Source organism: Pteropus alecto, unplaced genomic scaffold (genome assembly GCF_000325575.1).
Source record: "Pteropus alecto unplaced genomic scaffold, ASM32557v1 scaffold76, whole genome shotgun sequence".
Classification (NCBI taxonomy): Eukaryota; Metazoa; Chordata; class Mammalia; order Chiroptera; family Pteropodidae; genus Pteropus; species Pteropus alecto.
In genome coordinates, this window is record NW_006443138.1 from 7,809,079 (window position 1) to 7,831,422 (window position 22,344).

Here is a 22,344-nt window from a genome sequence, read left to right on the forward strand (position 1 = left end):
TTGGGTGAAGACTGGGTCAGAGGTCATTGGAAAATTCTTTAGGAATAAAATACGGCTTAAAATCTTAATTTATATTTCTCAAATAAATTTGAGAAAAATGGTATTTTGATTGAGGCTGAATTTAGAAATGTCCCCTAGCTTCTGAACTTTTCTACTTTTAATGCCCTTTGTTTCTATAGTTGTATCATCAGTCTTTTGTTTTTGATTTTTGTTATCGTTATATTTTTGCCTTAGCTCCTTGGCAAGCCCTAAAACATAGAAATTCCTTGGCCACTAAAGACTTGTGGCAGGATAGCAGAGACAAGGAACATATTTCATTGCCAGCTCTTTTTAAAAGACTGAAATATTGCAAAGTTTCTTTATGGGGTCAAGAACTCCAAGAGCAAAATAATTTTATATTACGATAATTTACGTAGAGGTTCTTGCACCATTATAATAAACCCCATTAAAAAAAGCAAGCTCTACTCAGATCAACAATTCTCTGCTATAATAGTAAAAATTTCCTCAAGAGATACTGGGTTGGAGAGATATTTTAGTGAGCATGACCTTTGGGCTTTGTCACCTCCTTTGGTGAGGAGATAAATGTTCATTAATTCCTACACAAAACTATCCCTACATGGCTTTCTCTATTACCCAAACTTGAATTTTACCTATTAATTTTTACCCTTCTAGTATAAATGCTCTTTTTATTGACAACATCAAATGCCTTTAATCGGAAAATGCCTTGCCAATTCTTTCAAAATCCAGCTGGGGAACCTCTTCTGGATTTTAGTGTTTTGGTTTAATTAGCTTTAATAATTTTTATAACAGTATTGTGTTAGAAAATCATGGTCTCTCCTTTTCTATTCAATGATATTTCAGCTTTCAGATTGTGGTGACTTTTGCTAAGGGTATGACTCTAAAATACAGTCTGAGATTTGCTTAACAAAAGGACGTCTCCGACCTAGGAGATACAAAAATAAGAAGAATAATCACACAAAATGTTGAAAGCTCTATGGAAGGTTTTTTTCTTAGTGTTGGAGATGGCTGTTGCATCCACTGGCTTCTGAGCAGCTTTCATATTTGTCTATATTCACATGTAGACAGGTCCTTCCGGTGAGTAATAGGAAGACCAGGTTCAATTCCAGCACTGTCTCATTTTGCTGTATCACTTTTAAACATGGGTTTTGGTTTTCTTCATTGTTCATCCCTAAGGTGGTCCTTCCAGCTCTAACATTTTACGATTGGGAAGGATGTATCAGCAAAATTACTAAGTGATTATTTCAGGTTGTAATATTGTCTTTTTCTTTCAGAGGAAGTTCCACGAAACAAACAGCTACTTTGGAAAAAACAGTCTAGCTTCATAGGTCAAATTATTTAGGTCTAATTATCTGAATCCAGAAACTGTGTTAAAAGAATTGCTTTGATTTATTAGGTAAATCTATGATTGCACATTGTTTAAAAAACAAAGATTTCTGTAAGTTGTAGAAAAATGAAATACTGAAGTTGTGAAGGACGTTGATCTTTCAACTGAAATATGAAAAGGCAAAAGGGCAAAATAATAATTCTGGAAATGGGCACAGCAGCTCTTTACCAAATGTCACACTGCCCACTAACTGTAAAGTGCCAGGGAAAGGCTCATGGTGGTCCAGCTAGGGCAGCACCTCTGAGAACACACCAGCGCTGTTGGTAATAGATGACATTTTGGTTACTAATGAACTAAAGAACTAAAACCAAAAATTTAATTGGAGACATAATAGAGAGTCTATTCTATGTACTTAATACCGTACATAACCAACTCAGAACTCATAGGAATACAGGTTAAGACAACCATTTTCTTTATGACAATGGCCTAGAAAATTTTTCTCATTTAAAAGCAGTCAGTTCTGACCTTTCTTCTGAGGAGAAGGGTGACAGAAATTGATAAATGAGAAATAGATGAAGAGAAGACAGGACACTTTTCTTCAACAAACAGTTTTATTCCTATACTAGTGAGAAGGTATGTAAGATACTGAATAGATTTTTTTCACCACAGTTACAGACATGGAAATATATTAAGCAAATACGTAATTTAAATAGAAAGACTAATGAAGTTCTTTGTTCAAATAGAGTTGGTTAGAAACACAACATTGTGGGGGAGGTTTTATAGTATGAAAAAATAAAATAATCTACTGCCATTTTAAATAATCAGATTTGCAGAGAAAGAATACATGATATTAAAAACATAAAAGTGCTCTATTATAGAACATAATAAGTTCAGTTGCTAGATTTATTTACATTATTTATTTAAGCTCCACACAAATCAAAGAACAGCCAGATGAACCTCCATGGATGATAGTGTTATTAGACACTGACTACATAACATCCTAAATTGAGCCAGGGGCAATTTCCACTCAAAAAGTGTATGTGGAATATCTATGAGCCGTGCACCGATTTCTACAAGGTAGGAGGAGAGAAGAGATAAAAGACTTAGTCCTTGTCCTTGCAGAATTTGTTAGCCTGATGAGTCCTGCTGGAAGACTAGAGATCAAGAGCTCTTCAGGTAAGAATAGTGATGCGATGGTTGTCAGGTGTGGCTGAGACTAGGAAATCTCATGAAGGCTGCGGCAGACTCTCCCACTGGCTTGCAGATGGAACACTGTCTGACTCTACCACCTACTCCTAAGGCCACATTTGCATAGTTTCCTTTCTTGTTGGGATGCTTATCTACATACTCAGCTATTAAAATACAATATCACAAGCATAATAGAAAGCTTACTCTTAGGGTGAAAATAGTATTTCTTAAAAGAAATTACTTAAGGCAGAAAACAGCCATAACTAACCTTTCTTGTGAATATTCTAGAAAGGACACATTACATTTGTCTGACATTATTCACAGTTTTGAACAACTTATTTTGGTATCTTATATAAGATCATGTACATTGACATATAGGATATAAAAATAATCTTTGGTAAATCTGTTAATAGACTTCTTTTATTTCCACTACATAAACCTCTAGTTTAGGAGAATTTACCAACAATTTCCTTATTTTATGAATGTATCTATATAGACAACCTTTAAAAAAATAAAATGCCTTATATTTTATTGCATTTATTCTTAGGGAGCCTCCCTACAAGTCAAGAGTATTCTTCCAGACAGAAATATTTCCATTGCTAGAAACATTTTTAGAACAGCACAGATTTTGCTATTATCATGGCTGCATCAAATGATACCCTCCCTGCATTTCCCTAAATGGCCAAACGTTTTCAAAGGCATCATTCACTACAAGAATCTAAGGTACTGTGTTCAGAATTCCAAACTCAGCCAAATTGTCAAATACCTGGTCAATTTACAAAACTAAATGAATCAATTTAATTGCTTAGTCAGCCAAATCACCTGGCCAACGTGATCAAAGCGAATCCCCAAAAGGATAATAGGTCCTGATAGAAACATGATATTTTCAAAGGACACACAGAAGTGATGCCATTTCCTTTTCAAATATTTCCCCTTCTTTGCTTCATTTCTCTTGCTATTGGCAGTCACTGTTTACAGATTTTCCTTTGGTGTGAAACATTCTTTGGATACTTGATGTGATTTGCAATCTTGGGTTAAAAATACTCCCAAACTTAGGGCATTTGGGCCACCTTTTCTATTCCGACTCTTCAGGAATGAGGTAGAGTTGAGGGCTTGCTAACAGCCACCTGGGGAAGATCAACCATTCCTTATTGCCACTCGGTCTTGGCTGATCATTTCCTCAGTGAAATGGAACCTGGAAAGACCTTGAACCACTGTCTCAAACAAGCTGCTTATTACCTATTGCTTTTCACCAAGTCAAGTCTGGTCTGGCTCATGTGTGTGAACTTAACTCTGGAGCACCCCAGGGTTGGGACTCAGATTCTATTCAGATTTGCTGTCATACACATCTTGCAGTTTTATGATTTCAGGACTCCAACTTCAAAGACCCAGAAAGCCAAGTGCATGCAAAATTAGTATGTGGCTGATAATTTTCTTGCAAAAGGTAAGAAGAATGTTTAATATAAGAAATTGTTTTCTGAGGCACTAAGGCGAGGGAATCAGACTGTGAAGTATAACATGTGAGGTCTATTTTTGTGTTGCTGGACATCTGCTTAGTGGCTTCACATTATTTCCACATGTCGTTTTGAGTTTTCTTCCAAGAGGTAAAAACAAAATTAAGTAAAGACCCTCCCAAATAAAACTGTCCCCAAAATGTCTGTGTGTTGTGGTCATTTCAGTATTTATTTTATTTTATTTTCAATATTTATAAGTGAAATCATGATCATTTCTCCTATAAGGTAGAGCCTGAAAAGGTTATGAAATACTAATGGGTATAAGGAGATAAGACAAACAGAAAATAAAATCATGTTTGACTGGGAAAGCAAACATATTCAAAAGGGAGGAGGGGACAAGTAGTGAAAAAGAGGAACTCAGAATCGTTACGGGATGGTAAGTTACTCAGGGACAAATACGTGCAGGCCCAGACAGGGCAACAAGTCTTTGATAAATCTGATTCAAGGGCTGAAGAAAAATTGGCTGCTATCCAGAGAATAACAGAATGATAATATGAAATTGACTTAATGAGTAGATATTAAAGAAGTTAATTATAAAGAACTTGGATAAATAATTATTAAGATGCAAGATGGGCTTCTCCCAGGATTTGATAGCTCAAAAGCACTTTGAAGACGGATGATTAAAGTGTACTGCACAGGTGCATAGACAGGATGTCCACCAGGACAGGAAATGGAGTGTTTACCAAAATATAACGCATGATGGGATTAAATTAAAACACATTCAATTGAGCTGAATGTCAAGGAAACCTTTTTTCCCGCTCTTAAATTTAATAAATAGATCAACTAGATTATGTACTTAGTCTCTGGTGGCGGTGGGAGGGAAGATAGTGAAATACTTGTTGCTAAGGAGATTTAAAATTAGATAGGTGGAGGGTAGGAATAAATATTTCCTGGATTAGACCAAAAGAACATACAGTTTTTCCCTTGCCATGTCCATTTCCTTAACTCCGATTCCACCCCTGATATGCCAGCCTCTTTGAGTAATATTTACTGTTACAGATGTGCAGATTTTTATGGCTTCAATTCTTGGTTTGTGCAATTAATTGCTCTCTCTTCTAGATCCAGTGGTTTGCTGTGGAAGTAGCATCAGCTCTCTCCAGGGTGGCCTGGGGAAGGTAGCCTGCTGCCTGGACTGGCTCGGCTGTCACTTATCACGTTGCCTCACTCAGGCTCTCTTTCAAGCTTAATTGAAAATAGTAACAATACTCCTAACTTTGTTATTGTGATGCATTCTCTTTCTGTGAGTAGAAACATGTAGTTTCTACCATACTGCCTAGCAGGTTGCAGGCACTTACTAAAAGGTTTCTGATGAATAAAAAGCCAAAATGAATCTATCTTTCCACGTATGTGCTTTGCACTAGTTAACGTTAGTTAAAAATTCTTTTTTCTCTCTTGCTTTTACCTTTTAATGTAGGAGAGGTTATTCCTAACTGACACCACGCCTCATAAATCTCTGACCTCTATTTTCTTTCTGTTGGTAGGTCTGCCACACTTACATATACGTTCCTTTTCATTTTTAGAAGATCCACCTAGTTCCCTGAAACAGAATCAAAGCCTAATACTATCATATTACAAGGATGTTGAACACAATGAAACTGTAGAAACTTGGAATCTTCCTATTGCTCTTCACATTCACTCTTATAAAGGTTTTTCCTGTTTTTATAAATGTCAAATAGCCCTGAAAATTTTTCCGGTTTGGATGTGGCTTTACATAACTATAAATATTTTGGATATATTTAATGATTTTCAAGTACTATGCTAATTATGCCCATTATATTACTTATGGGATTTATGATTTAAAGCAAAAATATATACTTTGAAAAGGAATGTAGTCCTCTTGCAAATGAAATTGTGAGATAGACAAACTTGATCTCTAATTTTTAAGTTTATTCTAGAGAAATTTGTGTGGGAAAAGGGCAACATTCCTGGCTCGTTCTCAAATAGCTATAAGGATTCCAGATACCTTTTGACTTTTTCCTGGGCAGACCCTTGAAACTGGACCTTGATGAGGGCGATGCCCATTTTCTGAGTCACTGAGATTTATTATAGTCAAAATAGGCACAAATACTGAAGATAAACTTGGTAGAGTATGTAGTACCCCTTATACAAATGCAATTTAAGGTGACCACTTAGTATTTTAACCTCAATGATTTACTAAATGTCTTTTGGAAAATTTTATACTAAGTACCACTGAGTTTTTGCTTTTGTTATTTGTTTTTAAATTAACTATATCTGTTTGTGGACATTTCTATAAAAAGTGTTGATATTAGGCCCTTCGATCAGGAGTATAATCTGCCACCACAATCTTCTTTTAATGGGAAAACCAAGTATGACCAGGATAACTTAAGACTTTTCCAGGAATGCAGCCCACTGGAAATTAGACAAAGATTAAGTGTGTGGACATCAGCCAACGCATGCATTACAGTAAGGGTATGCGTGTTTGCATGCCACACTATGATATAGTGAAATAATCTATCACTACAGATGGTGCTTTGCATGTTGATTATGTCGGGGGTACAGGTGCATTCTTCTTGATATAAGGACTTCACTTCTGTTTGGATCCTTCTCTGCCAGAACCCTCAACCCTACAGCCTGGACTTGCACTGCAAGTTACATGGCCTCTGAGTTAATCACTTTGGCTTGAACCTCTGGCAGGAGAAAGGGGAGAGAGTAATTAGTTTAGGCACAACCTCCTCCTTCAGCTTTGATGCTGCTTAATCCCTTTTCCCTCTTCCCAAAGCCTTTTTTTGAATGTTATATATTTGTCTGAATAGCATCTGAATCATCTTTGGATCCCAAGAATCACAGGACACCAACGTGGCAAAGCCAGCCGTACTACATGCTCTCTCTCCAGCCCTGCCCTTTATCCTGTCTAGCAAATATGAAAACTGGTAAAAACCATGGACCAAGGGATTGCCTCTGCAACCACCTCCATACACATTTATGCATTCCTACAGGTTGAATTAGTTTATGTATAACAACCCATGAACACTTTAGTGTGGAAAAATAGTCTTATATAAAGCTTAATATTAAACATTATGAAAAATACATATTTACAGAAGAAACTACAAAATACAACTATATACAATAATATCTGTTACCTTTAAATTACATAAATTCTTTAAAATTCTCCAGATTAATAAATTATACATAGTATCAATAGAAATAGCTGGCACCACTATAGGGCATGAAGCGAGTTTTTTAAAAAATAAATCACACAGTGAATAGCTTTTATCCAGGAGATGTTCGGGTACATTCTCAATGCCTTGAATAGCCCGCATCTGAAAGGAAGGACACTGTCATTAGAGACTATAGCAGAGTGTGTCTTAGTTGTTTGTTCTGTTTATGAAAATTACAAGTAGGAAACGCCAGCAGAGATGATTAAACCTCAATATAGTTTAGGATAAGGTCGTCCCTGTGGAGGCCTGGTCATTTCATTCAGAACCATCTAGAACTGAAAAAGACCAATGATTCTAGTCCATCCCCTCTGGTTTTACAGATGAGCCTATAGGCCCAGAGAAGCAGAATGACCCACTCAGGGTTCCACAGCTTATTAATGTAGTTAGTTCCAGAGCTAGGATCTGAATCCTAACTTTCAGATGCCTGAAGCTAACCATACCATAGTTAGCTTCCTTCAGGAGCACCCAGGATTACTCTTAAAAAAGACTCTAAAAAGTCAAAACAAGGCAAAGGAACCTCCAAGATCCTAGGAGCTCCCTCCTTCCTGGAGCTTCTTAAAGAACCTGACATGCAAAAACCTTAATTTATTATACAGATAAATTAAGGGGTAATTATTTACAATATAAAAGGATTATCTGATTTATAAAGGACTCCTTTAAATAGCAGCTCTCTCATGTATTTGTGCTTTATAGTTTATTAACTATTTAATATACTGGCTAGGTGTGCGGGTAAAGAGAGTGCAGAGAACTAAATAAAAGATCATTTAGAAATGGAGATAAAATAGCGCTGAAATAATGTTTGAAAAAAAAAAAAAATGGTCTGACCTATAGATATCAGTCCATGTGGCAAAGAACTGAAACCTCTATCAGCAGCTATGTGAGCCATCTCGAAGTAAATCTTGCAGCCCCAGTCGAGCCTTCACATGACGGTAGACCTGGCCAATGTCTTGACTGCAACCTCATGAGAGACCCTGGGCCAGAAATACTCAGCTAAGCTCCTTCTAAATTCCTGATCTACAGAAACTACGAGCTAATAAATAAATGTTGAGTGAAGCTGCTAAGACTTAAGGTAATTTGTTAGGTGGTCATAAATATCTAATACGATATAAATTCCAAGTATTGTTTTTGTTTGTTTTACATTCTGCTTTTCTTACGTGTTTATAAGAATATCCATGTAATTATAATATCCTCAAAAATATTATTTTTAATGACTGCATTGTATTCTGTTCAGTAAATGCACCATGGTGTACTTAGTTCTCCACTGTTAACATTCAGGTCTTTTTTTCACTCAAACTTTTAACTATAAAAAGCTTCATGCAAAAAGCTTTTACAGTATTTAGAGTGGTAGTATAATACTGGGTGACAAGATAAGAACATATTAAGGACCTTGATAAATATGGCCAAGTACTTCTCCAAAGGGATTTTAAAATTTGAATTAGTTGCAATTCAAAGCATCTTCCATAGCAGAGTTTAGCCTTGGCGTTTAGAAAAGAAGTGTTAAGCAGAGTCCTTAACAGAGACGTCCCAGGCCAGGTAGGAAGAGCGAGCACGTGAAATCAGTGCTCAACTGTGGGAGTCCCCTCCCCACTGCTCCTCTCTTCCCTGTTGCGACTCAGTGAGGGCCTTTCCCTCAAGCCTTTGGGTAGAGGAAGAAATGGGTGGTACATTTTGGAAGAACTTTAGGTTTTTAATGATTTCCAGATCGATAAACGAACTTATAAGTTAGTTAAGTAAGCTCCTACCTCTGTGATACTCTGGATTCACATTTTCATAGATTGGAAATAAGGGGTTTTCTTGTTCACTCCGTAGCTTCCTTGCTCTGAGGACATCTCTTACGCATTGATGTAGGTATACATACTGGCACTATGAAAAAGCAGAAAACACATCAGAAGGCATATCCTCAAGTGTAAGAAAGGTGAGGGATTCTCACGAAACATCAACATGGCATTCGGTATGGTTAGCAAATGTCTTGATCATCACTTCAATAGTAGTCTCTAGTACACAGAGGAGTGACTGCTTTCTATAACCACTGAGAAGATAGTAATGGTAACAGGCAGAAAGGTGGTGTTTATTCATTCTTTCTTATGTGCATGAATATTTAGAGAGCATGTTCTATGAAGGCCTACAACTATGTCTGGCACATAGTAGGTCCCCCACAAATATTTATTAAGTAGATGAATGAATAACTGTGCTATGCATTTTACATAAATTACTTCATTTGATTACTGTTACAAACTCATGAAGTAGATACAATCATCCATATGAATGGAGACTCAGAGAAGTTAAGTGACTTCTCCAAGGTCACACAGCTAAGAAATGGGATCCTAGGACTTGGTCCTGGGTGTGTGACCTCAAGCTTCATGTTCTTTTCACTATACTAGTTTTCTTAGATGAATCCTAATTTCATTGAATTATTGAATGAGAAAACCATTTCGCTGTGTACTTCACTGTTTTGTTCCCTTTCTTTTGAGAATATAATGAGAAAAAGGAAATGTATACAATAGATCCCACCGGACTATCAGTTCTTTGAGGGCTAGTTAAGTGTCTCATCCATCTTGGTTCTCTCAGCACTCAAGTCTGGCTCAGGGAGGAATCTCAAAGGTGTTGGCTAAGTGCAGAGAACTGCAGGAGTTACATAGTAAGGACAGACCCACCTGTCGATTATCTGGGAACTAGCTACTTTCAACATAGAAACAAATACAGAAGAGTCAGTGTTTTAATGACCATGAAGACATCTCAAAGACCTCCATAGACAACAGAAGCTCAGCCACAGAAAGCTAACCTTGTGCAGTGAGCTCCTTCATCTCTACCAACTGAACTCTCTAATAAGGGAACAAATGTCTCTGCGAACTTAGCACTTGGCCTTAGGCTCCCTTAATGATACAGCAACTGCTCAGAGCCCAGGGAGAGAGGAGGTCAAGAGAAGAGCATGACACTATGTGAGGATGCTGGGCTCTTAGTCTGCCTCCATCTAGCCTTGGTTGAATCATAAGGCTTTGCAGGATCTCAGTTTCCCCATCTATCAAACAAGAGGCCAAGGTCTCTTCTAAGGCTAACATCGTCTGACCATTAAAAGGTATAAGACTTTGTGTTGCTGTCAACTAGATGGACCCTATGTTTAAGATGATCAACATGGTAGAATATTTTAAAGCTTTGAGATACAAAGTGAGTCTGACTATAAACTCTTCCCTCCCAAATGATCTTTAAAAGTGAACAAGTATTGATTGTTATGGGCACTAGGCATTGACCCTGATTGGCTAGCTTGGTCATCTACTCATGGGACTTTATAATGTAGGTCTGGTATAATCATTAGATTAGGACAATTCGAAGAAAGAGAACAATCATAAATGAGGCCTGCATTAAAATTAATTACTATTCACTGCCTTTCTTCTCAAAAGCCCTGCTCACTTGTTATGAGAGCTTTATGACACCTTGATCTTGAAAATTCGAGGAGGGTACTATCCTGAAACGGTTGCTAGCACAGTCAGTCTCTTTTTTTGCTATCTTGAAAACAATCTACCATGTTATAGACAGACACATCCCTGCCTCCTCCCATCCAAGGCATAATTCATACTTTCAGTTCTACCGGGATGTTAAATTACTTTGGGACCTTAGCGTTCAGCTGTGAATGAGCTTTTGTACCTCTATTCTATGCCTTGTTAATATATTCTTCAACAATGATCCACCATGGGCTTTGAAACTAGTTAGTATCCATTACTTTGCCTTGTCTTAAATATAAATTCTTTATTTCCCAATAGAATGTCCCTTTGAAAACGATTACTACTAAAACCTTCAGCTTGTTAATGTGCTTCCCACTTAATTCATGAGAAGTACTCAGAGTCTAATATATAAACTTCAGATCATAAAAGATCATTTTTTTTCTCTGTCTAGCTAACTGGTGAAGCCTCAGTTCCATTCAATTTTGCTAATAGTTGCAATAGTAGGTAATATTTGTAGAATTAAACTTAAGTCCTTTTAATTGTCCATGAGTGCAGAGTTTAGCAGAGGGACAGACGTGTGAACAAATATCTATAAGGTGATAAACATAAGACAGAATCGTGTATAAAGCTTCATACAGAAGAAGAAGCCATCAGGTTCACTTCGGGGGAGGCAAATATCGAGCTAGAGAGAAAAGGTGACACTTGTAAAAATTTGAGCAAAGAAGTAGAACATTCAAATGATGTAAATAGCGTGAAAGTGCACATATATTCTGGAAACTTGAGTAGCCTAGTGTAGCTAAAATGTAGGGTTTATGGGTCATGAGAAACCCCCAGGACAACCTCCCAAATGAGCACTGAGTTCCTTTGTCCCACAACATCCTACCATTTCCTTCTCGTGGGAAGCAGATGACAGACTGTGACTTTCACCTATTGTTCTTTGCTCCATCTGAGTGTCTCTCTCAGAGTTAGCCTGCCCCAAGTCAGGCTCGAAGAAGTAGGGACACACTTGTAAATCCCCTTTCTCATGTTTCTTTGTTTAGAAATCCTTGCTCTTTGGTATATTTATCAAAACTCGTGAAGACCTCCATCTCACAGTATCCCAAATAAGGTAGAACAAAGTTGAGGCCGTCTATTACAAGGACCCAGAAAAGTAATACCAGGGGTCAGAATGTCCTTCCTCCTTTGCTGGAAGTCACCCACGGGGTGCAGCTGTGCTTCACAGCCCCCTCCACTCTCTGCCAGGCCCAGGTGAGCCCTGTCAGTTCTGGGGCCAGGGCTCCTGAGACTGTAGCAGCCCAACTTCAGCAGAGTCTTAAAGCGAGACAGATAATATCTGGATATTGTTAGGGATTTCATTTGCTAGAAGAAAAAAAAAAGTCGAGAGAAAATTTCTATCTATCCGCAATGTTTACTTCATCATGAACGGAAGAATCAAAGTTGATTCTGGCTCAAGGAGAGAAACTTTCCTTAATTTTGTCAGGCCCTAAAACGATGCGGGTGGGTGGTATTATAACATGAAACTGGAAAAGCAAGCTGCGGCTTGTACACGAGGATGACAGTTTGAACTTTATTCTATAAGTGATAGCTAGCTAGAGAACTTTGTTGGTGACGGTGGTAATGAAGGCTGTTAGGACAGAAGCTGGAGACAGGGAACCCACCAGGAGGCTAGCGCACTAGGCCCCGAGGAGAGTTGAGAAAGGGCTGTCAAGGGCAGCCCTTGTGGGGCGGGAGAAAGATGTCAGGTAGAACTGACAGGACTCAGTGGCTGCTCGAATGTGGGAACTGCAGGAAAAGAAGTCAGACCCTTAGCTCAGGCAATCAGATGAATGGCAAGGTGGATGGAGACCCTGTCACCTGAAACTGGAAAAAGCAAGAGCAGGAGTGCTCTTGTTGTTGTCATTTTTGTTGTTTGTTTTTTGAAAGACAGATAATGAGATTTTTGAGTTTGAGATGAATGTAAGGCTTCCAGGTGGAACTGTCTCGCAGGCAGGTACTTAGGTGGATGCTGGGGAAGGAGAATGAGATGTGGGAAACATGGACGCGTGCTTGGTTCTCGAAGCCATGGGAGTGGGGACATTGCAAAGAATAAAGGTGGAGTGAAAGAAGAACAGTGCCTTGAGGATAGAACCTTGGGGAATCGAACAGTGAAAAGGCAACCTGAGGAACAAGAGCCACACAATCTTCAGAGAGGCAGGAGGAGGAGGAGAGGTTGAGAGAAGAAGGAGTTATGTCCACAGAAAAGGAGGGAGAACTTTGGCACATCGTGTTACCGCTGCTCTGGAAGTCGCCCAGTGATATTTACAATAGGGAGTGCTCATCACCGAAATGTGTCTCCAGAATTCTGGGCAGGTGTGTGGAAGTGACACATGGCCCAAGAAGCCTTTGACAAGAACTAGGGAGCCTGAAAACACGCACACACTTACACACATCCCTCAGGCTACTTCAAATGTGGTAACCTCCTTTTCCTAAAATAACAAATTAAGTATGATTTGAGTCTGTGGAAGTGACAATAAACTAATAATGAAACATTGATGCCGACTTTTTAGCAACGTAAATGTAGAGTATTTGTTCATTCGATTGACAAAATATTGAAGATAGAAAGAAGGAAAACATGTTCCTACCCTCTAGGAACTCCGAGTTTTGTAGAGAAAGCTGAAGGATGACAATTATGATACAGTGTGATATAATTCTGTAACCCTTAATAAAATAACAGGGCTAGGCAGTGGTCATCAATGGTTGCCCAAGCTGTTAAATGAAAGGCTGATGGGGAACATGTTAGTGGATGGTCACTGTCGATTTCATCAGCACTGAGACAGACACAGACAGGAAGTACCTCAGCAAGAAATATTCGGCACCACCTGTGAAGCACTGCGGTGGTAAAAAGAGACCTGAATTTAATCGAGCCTCATGGCGGTTGACAAAAACTACAGAGAATAGAGGAATACATTACCACTGTGAAAAAGCAGTCAGCCATATCCAGAATGTGGGAACGTCTATGGAACAAATGAGCCGGTTTCTTTAACAAATATATGGCATGGAAAACAAATTAGAGGGAGGGTGATTATAGATTAAAAGAGATTTAAAAGAGACTTTGACCACATGCAATGTGTGGACTTTGTTTGGATTCTAATGCAAACCAAGTAGAAAAAGTAATTTTTGAGATAAATATATTTAAACACTGACTGGATATTAGATAATGTTAAGGGATTATAGTTAAAATTGTTAGATATGATGATACTGGGGTCATGGTTTTAAAAAGAGTCCTTATCTATATAATGCACACACACACACATGGCTTTTAAAGATGAAATAATGCGATAAGTAGGATTTTCTTTAAAATATTCCAGTGAGGTCAAGGGGTGGGGGAATAGGATATGTGGGACGTAAATGAAAAAAGAACACAGAATACTGATAATTGCAGGAGCTGGAGTTTAGGTAAATGAAATCCACAATACTATCTTCCTCTGTTCCATATTTAAAAAAATTCCATAATAAAATCAAAATATGGTGTAATAATTGTTATAATGAAAGTACTCCCAGCCCAAGACAATGGTGGTGGCAGAGGATCCCTGGTGGGGTACCTCCTGCAGGAGACAATGATGCCAGTGTTTTCCCAAATGTGTTACAGAATATGAGTTCTGCAAGGTATTAATATGTGCTGCCCCAAAAAAGAATTCAGGAGTCAACGTGGTTTTGGGAAGAGTAGGTTTAACAAAGCTTAGGGGGAGCTTTGCTGCAGGACACCCCTGTTTTGTGGGGCGCAGCTACCTGCACAGTTGGCACATGTACTGTGACCATAGAGGGAGATAGAAGCATGTAGAACCTTCCACCTTTCTGACCATGGGAATTCTTTTTTTTAATAGAGGACTCTGCAGTTATGTGGGAAACACAAGGGTAAGAGAACTTGGGCCTTGAAAGGCAAGTACATAAGGGAGTGACATGCTTGGGCTGTATGGGGACACAAGCCTGACCCTGAGGCTGTGGGCAGTGGACTTGGTGCTTAGGACTTAGGGTTCTCTAGAGTAGATTCAAGTCCCAGCTTGGCCACTTCACAGCTGTGCAAAGTCCTTTAGCCTCTGAACCTCAGTTTTCTAGCCTGGAAATGGAAAATAATACCTCTCTTATCTGATTCTTGTGAAAATTTAACATATTCAAAAATGCTCTGCAAATGCCAAAGGACTGTACAAATGAAAGCATTTATCTTTCACCAACAACATACACTTCTTCAGTGTCGCCCGAGCTGGGCGTGCAGCAGGGATGGGCTGAAGGAGAGAAGAGATTGGAATCTGTTTCCTCTTCACTAATTGAAGTTCTTGTGCTCACCCACCAGCCTAACCGAAAATGATCTTCAAGATGGCCTGGCCCGGCTTTCTCCCATGTATAATGCATCGATCAAAAAAGAATCTATCTTTCTTCCTACCCACTCACGGAAGATGGGCAATCGGCTCAGTAAAGATAAAGATACACACTCTTATCACTGAGATTTGTTTGAAAGCAATAAGTCCTAGAAAACATGGATATTCAGAGCTCTTTCTCTTCCTAATGAGACATGGTTATTTTCCTTGTCAGATTAAAGCTCTGGGCATTTTGTGGTGTCAGGGAGAGCCAGAGAGAGTAGTCTGTGTCCTTCAGCCTGTGACCCTTACCTCAGTCTTGACCATGTGAACCCTGTGAAGTCTTAGGTCGTGTACTGCTCCATAGATGTCCACAGAGTCTTTGGAGTCTAATTGCTGGAGAATTCGGTCCAAAGCGATAAAGGTTCCTGTCCTACCCACGCCGGCACTAGAAGAGATATCGAAGGAAGCTGAACCTTTTTATTAACTTGGTCTTTAAAGTCTACATCCAGAGACTCAGCACAATCTTTCTTTTCTCTTCCAAGTTATGGGAGAATATAGGAATACTTTTTCTCCACGGGCACTGTCAATGAAATATGGCTTAGAGCCCCAGCTTCCACCTCTTTCCTCTACCTCCCTCATCCCACCAGGGGTAAGTACTGCTCTGCCCTTGGTTTATATCATTTCCATGCATGTTTTTATACTTTTCTTACATCTATGTAAAAAACAATATATTTATTTTTGTCTAAAAAATTTATTAAAATGGTAACACATTTCGCGTATCCTTCTGCCAACTTTTCTACTTGATATTATGTTTTGAGATTTATCCATGTTATTACAAGTAGGTCCAAGTTCTTCTAATTACTCTATAGAGTTCATAAACCACCACTAATCCATTCACTGCTAATCCATTCCTTACTGATAGGCAGTGAGATGATTTTTAGTTTTTCTCTGTTAAAAATTGTGTTGCAGTGAACATCATTGTGCACACGGGGGCATTTCTCTAGGGTTGATATATAGAAGTAGAACTGCTGTATCATACATAGGGTGTGAACACCTTCCACTTCACTAGGGATTGCCAAATTGCTCCCCAATGTAACTGTACAGCCTGGGGATTTTCGATGCGCATATTTGTAAGACAAAGAAGAACAGTCTGCCAGTGGTCCTGGGTGAAAATGCCAGCCATTCTTCAGAAAGCAGGAAGCTCTTGAGTGCCTCACATTTCTATTAAAAGCATCAAGGTTCCAATGACATATAAAAGCAAGGCTCCTAGGGTGCTGGGCTGATTGGGAGAAAATGAGTGCATTTGACATTTCTCTTACTGTAGCAATTCCCTGCTCCTTATTTATCGGTGCCATTCATTTAGGGCTATCAAAGTGTTGCTGCAAACACTAATTAGCTAAACACGAGGCTCCCCAGAGAGTGAGAGAGAGATGGATTGCTTGTTAGGTTGATTTTATAGACACACAGTCTGAGGCAAAGAGAGATCAAGAGAAAATAGAAATTTAAGAGCAAAATTGGGTGCTATAGGTGACGAACGTGACTTGACCCGGAGGGAGGTGTAAAGCAGGGATTTTGAAGGATAGTTAGGGTTTATATAGGTACAGGAGAGAGATAAGGCTATTCCAAGGAGTAAGAATAGCAAGAGGCAAGAATAAGCATGTATTCTGCCTCTAGCTAGAGTGGGAGGGGATTTTCTGGGAACTTGGACTGGAGGTAAGATGGGGCCCAATTATGAAGGGCCTGGAAGTCACATAAGGACTTTGCATTTTGTACAGTAGGAAAAAGAGCAAAAGGGAGAGAGAAGGATAAAGAATGAGGATGAGAGAGATGTGGGATGTGAAGAAAGTGTAAAGAAGTCAGTAAAAAGGAGTGAGGTTGGGGAGAAGGCGGAAGAGAGAATAACGACATTCTCTGGGCCTAGGCAAGCCGGTTATTCCAGATGAATCCACCCACCAGGTTCCCCTTGCTTCTGCCATTTTTTCAGACTCCTGGCTGCCATTTTATTGGCTCCCAGTCTCCGAGTACCTGCAGTGCACCACCGTGGGCCCGGCACCGGGTGTTCTGTTGATGTAGTCCCTGACGGTTCTCACAAACTGGATCAGGGACTGGGTGGTCTCCGGGACTCCATGGTCTGGCCACACCGTATAGTGAAATTGGCGGATGAGTCTGTGTGTGTCGAGCTGTTCCTCCTGGAAGAGCACAGAAGATAAGAAGAAGAACTGACCCAGGACGAACCTTCAAATTGGATAACTGTGTGACAGGAGAGGATCCAGCAAAAACGGATGTCTTTCATCTTCCCAAGCTAGGTTATTAAACAAAGTCAAACAAACTAACATACGCTGCATATCTTAAACTCCCGGATGGTCCATTCGGGCAGCACGGACTCCGAGAGCATCTGCAGGATGAGGTCCCCGTAGTAGAGGGAATCCTGGTCCGCTGGCCAGTAATGGTCACATTTTACCTAGAGGAAGACAGACGGAAACAAGTGAGTCCAGAAGTGCGACTCTCCTATGAGCCTGGACTTTCTCTCCTTGAAATGTCTTCCTGAGTTGGAATCGAGGATCAGCTGCTGAAGCAACTGCCCATCTGCTTCGCATTAACTGGCTCACAGCCAGTGCTGAAGCTGGGCTGCTGCTGCTAGTGAAGGAGGGACACTGACCGGGCAAGGAGCAAACCCCCAACCTCTGGATTCATTTACCTTTCAGGTACAATGTTCCATGGTTGAGGGTTTTTTTGTTGTTATTGATTTCTTTAGCATTTCAGTTCCACCAGCAGATAAAACACATCTTACAACGGTTCTTTCTGAAGAAAGATCTAGCTGGGCAGAGGGAGGCCCTGTTTTGTTTATATTTTCATAGACCCAGTGCCCTGCGCCAAATGATCTTTGAAAAGTCAGAACATTTAGCTAAGCTCACATTTACATATAGAAAGACAAGAGAAAGAGGATTATGAACACTTATTTATTGACCAGAGGAACTGGGCACTTTGCATGTAATCTCTCTTTTAATCCTCAAAGTAACAATATAAAGTAGAGGATTATAAGTGCATTACGAGAGGTTTGCTTAATTTGTCCTGTTAAGTATTTTACTTTGTGTCTTCAGACACAGTCCAAAGCTCACTCCTCCTTCTTTTGTAAAAGTAGGGGCAGAGCCAGCGACTCCAGCAAGGCATTTCCTTTCATCATACACTGAAGGATGGAGGTGACAAGTGCCAGTTAATCTTTCTGTGTCATGGGCACTTCTGATGATCCCAGTCCTCAAATGGAAACACCTTTGACTGAAACTTCAGACCCAGAATCCAAACTGGGCATCATCGATTAGAGCCTTTTCTAACTGAGTGGCTTAATTCACTAACCATACTCTCACATGCTCCCTACTTGGCTTTTGTGGGTTTAACTTGTGATGATGGGGAAGAATTCCTTTCACGTGTAGGAAAGAAAGTTTGGAAGTGAGGAAGGCTGTTTACTCACTCGGCCCTTCTCGACACACTGGGTCACCATGACAATGTTGTGAACATTCTGTTCCCACGCCATTTTCCAGAAGTCATCCTTAGTGCCAGGAAGAGGTCCCTGAGTAGCAATGTATTCTCTTCTGAAGTTGTTCCCCTGCGATGAATTTACAATATGGAGAGTCAGAAACAATGGGCCTCTTCAAAACTATAAACAAAGGATTAGCACTGCAGATTAGGTGATAAGTAGGTCTTTGCCAAGCCCCTGCCTTTAGAAAAAGATACTAACACTAGTGTCAAGGCTTGGGAGGAGGAAGGACAAAGGTCAGTACAGGGAACTATTGTTAAGAGCCCAATTCCCTTTTATTAGGCCGGGTCTATTCTAAAAGGCAATGGAGGACTCAGGCGATAATCTAGACGACATTTCACTTGCACTTGTGTGTATGTGTATGTGCGTGTGTGTGTACGTGCGTGAGTGTGTGTAGACTGTCTGAGGGACTGACTTTGATCGGTCTCTTTTCCTATTTAACTTAGAAGATTTTCGTCATTTTGGATAACTGACATTAGAATGTTGGTAAGAGGTGTCATGCAAGGGGAACTTAAAGAGAAACCACTGTTTATTGAGCACTCACCATATAACATGCTGTGGGTCAGGATTTTCACAGATCTCATTTAATGTTAACCACAACTCTATGAGCTAAGATATTTTCATCTACTCGTTCTGTACTCTAGCAACACAGAATTCCTTGCAGATCCTAGTCAAAGCTCTTTTTCTCTTTGCCTCTCCTCAGGGCTTCTACATTATGTCACCTCTGCCACTCCCACGCCCCACCCACCCAAACACTGACTCTCATCTGGCTATTCCTTATTTATCCTCAAGTCTCAGCGTGTTGCCTGCTCTGCTGAGCTTTCCTTTATCTTTCTCTCTGCTGAGTGATGCTCTCCTCCCAGAAGCTACTGTGGCAATCTCTAGCTTCTTGCTACTCAGAGAGCAGTCCTCAGACTGGCAGCACGGCTCACCTAAGAGCTTGTTAGAAATGCAGAATCCCTGGTCCCAGCCCAGTCCTGCTTTATCAGAATCTGCATTTTAACATGACTCACAGATGACGTGGATGTTTGTTAATGCTGGAAGCACTGCTCTAGCCTGTTTCTCACACATCAGTTTCTCATTTTCCTGATGCCTCAACTCTGCTGAGCACTTACCTTATCTATCTTACCTTATCCTGTACATAGCTCAGTATTTGACTTATTGCTAGCACTTATCAAATGTTTATTGAGTGAGGATGATTATTTGAGATAAATATTATTTATCCTCATTGTTTGAAAAAGAAAATGGAGGCCCAAAGAGGTGATATAACTTGCCCAAGGTCACAGAGTCAGCAAGGGGCAGAGATGGGATTGAAACTTGGATCTGTCTGACCCTAAAGCTTTTCCATCGTAGTGTGCTGTACGAAGTTGGCAAGATGCTAGCCAGAATCAGAGCCCAAAAGTTTGACACACCCTTTGAATTGTGTGTGTGGTTTTCAAAAATCCAAATAATTTTGAATTAGCTTCCCTACCTAGGCAGTCTTATCAGGAGAAGTCCAGATTCTTGAGAGAGCATTAAATTTGGCTAAGGGCTGCAGAGAAAAAATGACCTGTGAAAATGCATCCTGAGCCCATTAAAGTCTCTTGTGACTACAGCCATTCTGAAAAATGGGCCTTAGCAGTTATCAAATAGGGCACCCCATATTTTATGCCAGTCGGACATGGTCTTCTAAGACCTATATGTTTCCAGACCTAGGAACGCTGATGGAGTGTAGGAGGAGAAGTATCGCCAGTGTTTCCACCTATCAGAGCTTCATCTGGGCTCTGCGGCCTAGTGGTTCACTTACAGGGATGTAGCTGGCGTTGATGTAGTCGGAGCACGGGTCATCATCTACATTGGACAGCTTCACTCGAGCGGCATCATCTGGAAGGAAGTTTATCGAGACAGATTTGTCACTGAGGTTTGAGGTGATTTCTCTATAGTTTATGGAATGCTTATTATTTGATGTACATTAGCTCCGATCCTCACGAGAGCCCCGTAAGGGGAGTATTCTCATCTCCATTTTGCAGATGAGGCTCAGACGGGATAGCTAACTGGCCCCAGGTTGCACAGGTGGTTCATAAACACACACACACACACAAACAAACAACCAAACACCCTTTAAAGTCCCCTCTGTGCTTTCCTTTGTAACACTACAACATTTGCCCAAGGAGGGACCAGCTCTCTCTCACTGCAAGAATGAATACAACCCAGAAAAACTACCTTCCATTGCTTCACATAATAGGGTAAGAATAATAAAAATACATATAATAATTGCTAACTGGAGACTAGGTTTGCCTTTGCTGTTATCTCTGTTACTGCTTTGAGGACTCATGGTGAAACGTCAACAGCATAAGAGTCCTCTGAGAACTCGAATTTAAGCTGGTCGTTGCCCATGTGGAGAGAAGTGCAATAACATACAAGTCATTCCTTTTTAAAAGCATTTAGAGCCTCAGATCTTCCAAATCCAGCTATATCATATTTCTTTAGCCCCATTTTATTCCTGGAAAAGAGAAAAAATGACTAGAGGAAGACAATGTTACGAATTTCAACACAAAACTCACAAGGCAGTATATTGTTGTATCGATTTTTCCCTCTATTCTCCGGCAGGAGTGCAATGTCACACGATTGGTTTCGACCCACGTCTTTTAAGTCCTATTAGGTCAAAAAGAATTTTGCAAGTGGAGAATGTGAAACAGGATAAGGCAAATCATACAATTCTTGGGATATTAATATGAGAATATATACTAGGATATGTACTACTTACTGTTTACGGAATGCCTAGTATTCAATGTGCATTAGCTCTGATTCTCACAACAGCCCCACGGGAGGCATTTTCATCTCCATTTTATAGATAAAGCTCAGAGGGATAACTAACTTGCCCCAGGTCACATGAGTGGCCAAGCTGGGAATCAAATCCGAAGCCTGGGCACTTTTCACTAAACCACATTGTCTCCTAGTCAAGCAAATGGCCGGATTAAGTAACTGAGAGCATTAGTTTTGTATTTACAATTTGTTAATTCTTTCTGACCATCTGATCCAGGTAGCACTTTGCCATGCTAGTCTGGAGATCAAACTGGCCTGTGAGACTAGGTGGTATGTTACGCAGAGAAGGGATTTGGGCATAAAAGAGTGCTCAGCTGGGATCCTAAGTGTCATCCCAACTCCCGAGTCCAATCGGTTTGTGATTCCACGGTAAAAGTTGGGAGAGAAATTCTGCTAAGGACTAGAGTGCTAAAGCATCATTGCATCTGAGTCGTACCTCGTACTCCTTAGATAGGAGGTAGTTGGAGTCGGCCTGCAGCTTCATAAAGTGCCCTTCAAACTGATTTACTTTTATCGGGCTAGAGTTAAAACATAACACAAAAGGAAAGAAAATTACTGAAGAGAAAAAATGCCGTTACCAGTTGAAGCTGTATTTCAAAAGCAGGTAATATAGTAATTAATGAGTTTTCTCTCTTACCAAGAAGTTTTCCGGTTACTATGCAGGGAAGCCAAAAGAAAAATAAAGACCTTGTTAACAAACCTCGCATAATACAATCAACTCATCTTTCAATAAATTGTGTGAAGAAAGATGTGGTGCTCACCCTTTCTGCCCCAGGTTCAAGTGGACAGATAACGGTCGGTCCCGGCGGATGCTCAGGTGGGCAGAGGGCCTTTCTCGACCATGGCTGCAACGTAAGGAAGAGGATTATATTCTGATTATGAAACTTGTCTTCAACAAATTTTTCTATTTATGGTAAGGCTGTGCATGTTTGTGCAAATATGGAATTTTCAGTATTCATGTAGATTTACACTCAGCCAACGTCTCTTTGAGGGAGGGAAAG

The 22,344-nt window shown here is 40.0% G+C and overlaps 1 protein-coding gene across 2 annotated transcripts in view; it reads right to left on the reverse strand.

Moving 5' to 3' along the window:
* Window positions 1–6,999: 6,999 nt before the first annotated feature.
* PTPRB (protein tyrosine phosphatase, receptor type B) overlaps window positions 7,000–22,344 on the reverse strand; it is a 102,860-nt gene continuing 87,515 nt past the window's right edge. For both annotated transcript variants that reach the window (XM_015598429.2, XM_006923737.3), the window contains 11 exons: window positions 22,105–22,188; window positions 21,981–21,998; window positions 21,780–21,861; window positions 21,082–21,172; window positions 20,325–20,401; window positions 18,473–18,607; window positions 17,342–17,464; window positions 17,029–17,192; window positions 15,313–15,448; window positions 8,969–9,089; window positions 7,000–7,328 (listed from right to left, as the gene is read on the reverse strand). In XM_015598429.2, coding sequence (XP_015453915.1) covers window positions 7,306–7,328; window positions 8,969–9,089; window positions 15,313–15,448; window positions 17,029–17,192; window positions 17,342–17,464; window positions 18,473–18,607; window positions 20,325–20,401; window positions 21,082–21,172; window positions 21,780–21,861; window positions 21,981–21,998; window positions 22,105–22,188 — 1,054 coding nt within the window. In that variant the 3' untranslated portion in view covers window positions 7,000–7,305. The remainder of the gene's footprint in view (window positions 7,329–8,968; window positions 9,090–15,312; window positions 15,449–17,028; window positions 17,193–17,341; window positions 17,465–18,472; window positions 18,608–20,324; window positions 20,402–21,081; window positions 21,173–21,779; window positions 21,862–21,980; window positions 21,999–22,104; window positions 22,189–22,344) is intronic.